The sequence below is a fragment of the Cladosporium halotolerans genome, assembly GCF_011745625.1.
Source record: "Cladosporium halotolerans strain TM138-S3 chromosome Unknown Sca468, whole genome shotgun sequence".
Taxonomy (NCBI): domain Eukaryota; kingdom Fungi; phylum Ascomycota; class Dothideomycetes; order Cladosporiales; family Cladosporiaceae; genus Cladosporium; species Cladosporium halotolerans.
This window is the reverse complement of record NW_027191878.1, coordinates 1-1,048: the sequence shown is the minus strand read 5'-3', so window position 1 is coordinate 1,048 and position 1,048 is coordinate 1. Positions and strand designations below refer to the sequence as shown.

General features: G+C 55.2%; 1 protein-coding gene across 1 annotated transcript; it reads left to right on the top strand.

Annotated features, from left to right (window-relative positions):
* Positions 1–270: 270 nt before the first annotated feature.
* On the top strand, positions 271–1,048 carry WHR41_09697 (uncharacterized protein; the record flags this gene model as incomplete). The annotated part of the gene is made up of 1 exon (XM_069378298.1): positions 271–1,048. A coding segment is annotated over one exon (778 nt), but the record flags the coding sequence as incomplete, so codon positions are not given.

The following is a 1,048-nucleotide window of genomic DNA, read 5'->3' as shown; positions in this document are numbered from 1 at the left end:
GTGTTGATCCTTTGCTCCGAACAAGCCTTGCACTGGGGATGGGAAAGAATAGACAGCGATGTGCAGCTACCTCACCTGGGTATCAAGACTGGACGGTTACGAGTGGTGGCGGATGGCGGTCGGCAGAGGCTCCCGAACGCCAATGCTACCTTCGCAGCAGTCACCGGCGTGTCATTGGATATCCTTGTGAAGCAACGTGCAAACCTACAACGCGTCGAGTCAGAGCTTACTATAATCCGCAACACCGCGTATAAGCTCAGCAATACCATAATGAACAGCGTGGAGATTGTGCGCCGGCAGACCGCCGGCCTGGAAAATCAGGAGCTGATTCAGACTTGCTTTGCTTTTGCTACGGAATTCGGACAGCGACCTGCGATATTCATGGATCGGCGGCGCCGGGCTATGCATCAGTTGAAGATGACGCATATTGCCATGGACTGGGTTAGCTTCATCTGCGACGACTGCGTGGCGAGTGACCGCAAGACTTTCCGATGGGCTGTGGTTGCGCTGGAATTTGCAATGATGATGACTAGAGGCCGAAGCATCATGGCTATCAGCGAAACGGAGTATGTCACGCTAAGAGAGAAGGTGGCGCGCTGCATGAGTTTACTTGTCAGCCACTTCGATATCATGGGAGCGAGGGGCACTGTTGCGGCGCAATCCGAGAAACAGCGCTTGGAATTGATGGTCGGCAAATCGAGGCTTGACTACAACCGGCTCAAGGACGACGAGGAGAGCAGTAAGGTCGTCCGCGCGCAGCGACTGGATGAATTGAACAAGATCGATCAGATGCGCAAGGACCGTGAGGCGGAGAGGCAGGCGCTGGGACGCGTGCTGGAGGACTCGAACGAGGCGGACCGCGCATTGACGCAGCTCTCCGCCTCGGCTGGCAATGTGCACCTTCGCTGGCAACAAGGCCAGTTTGTTGGCGGCGGCACATTTGGTTCCGTCTACACTGCTATTAATCTTGACTCCGGCCAATTGATGGCTGTCAAGGAAATCCGCCTTCAAGATCCAAAGCTTATCCCAACCATCGTCTCCCAAATCA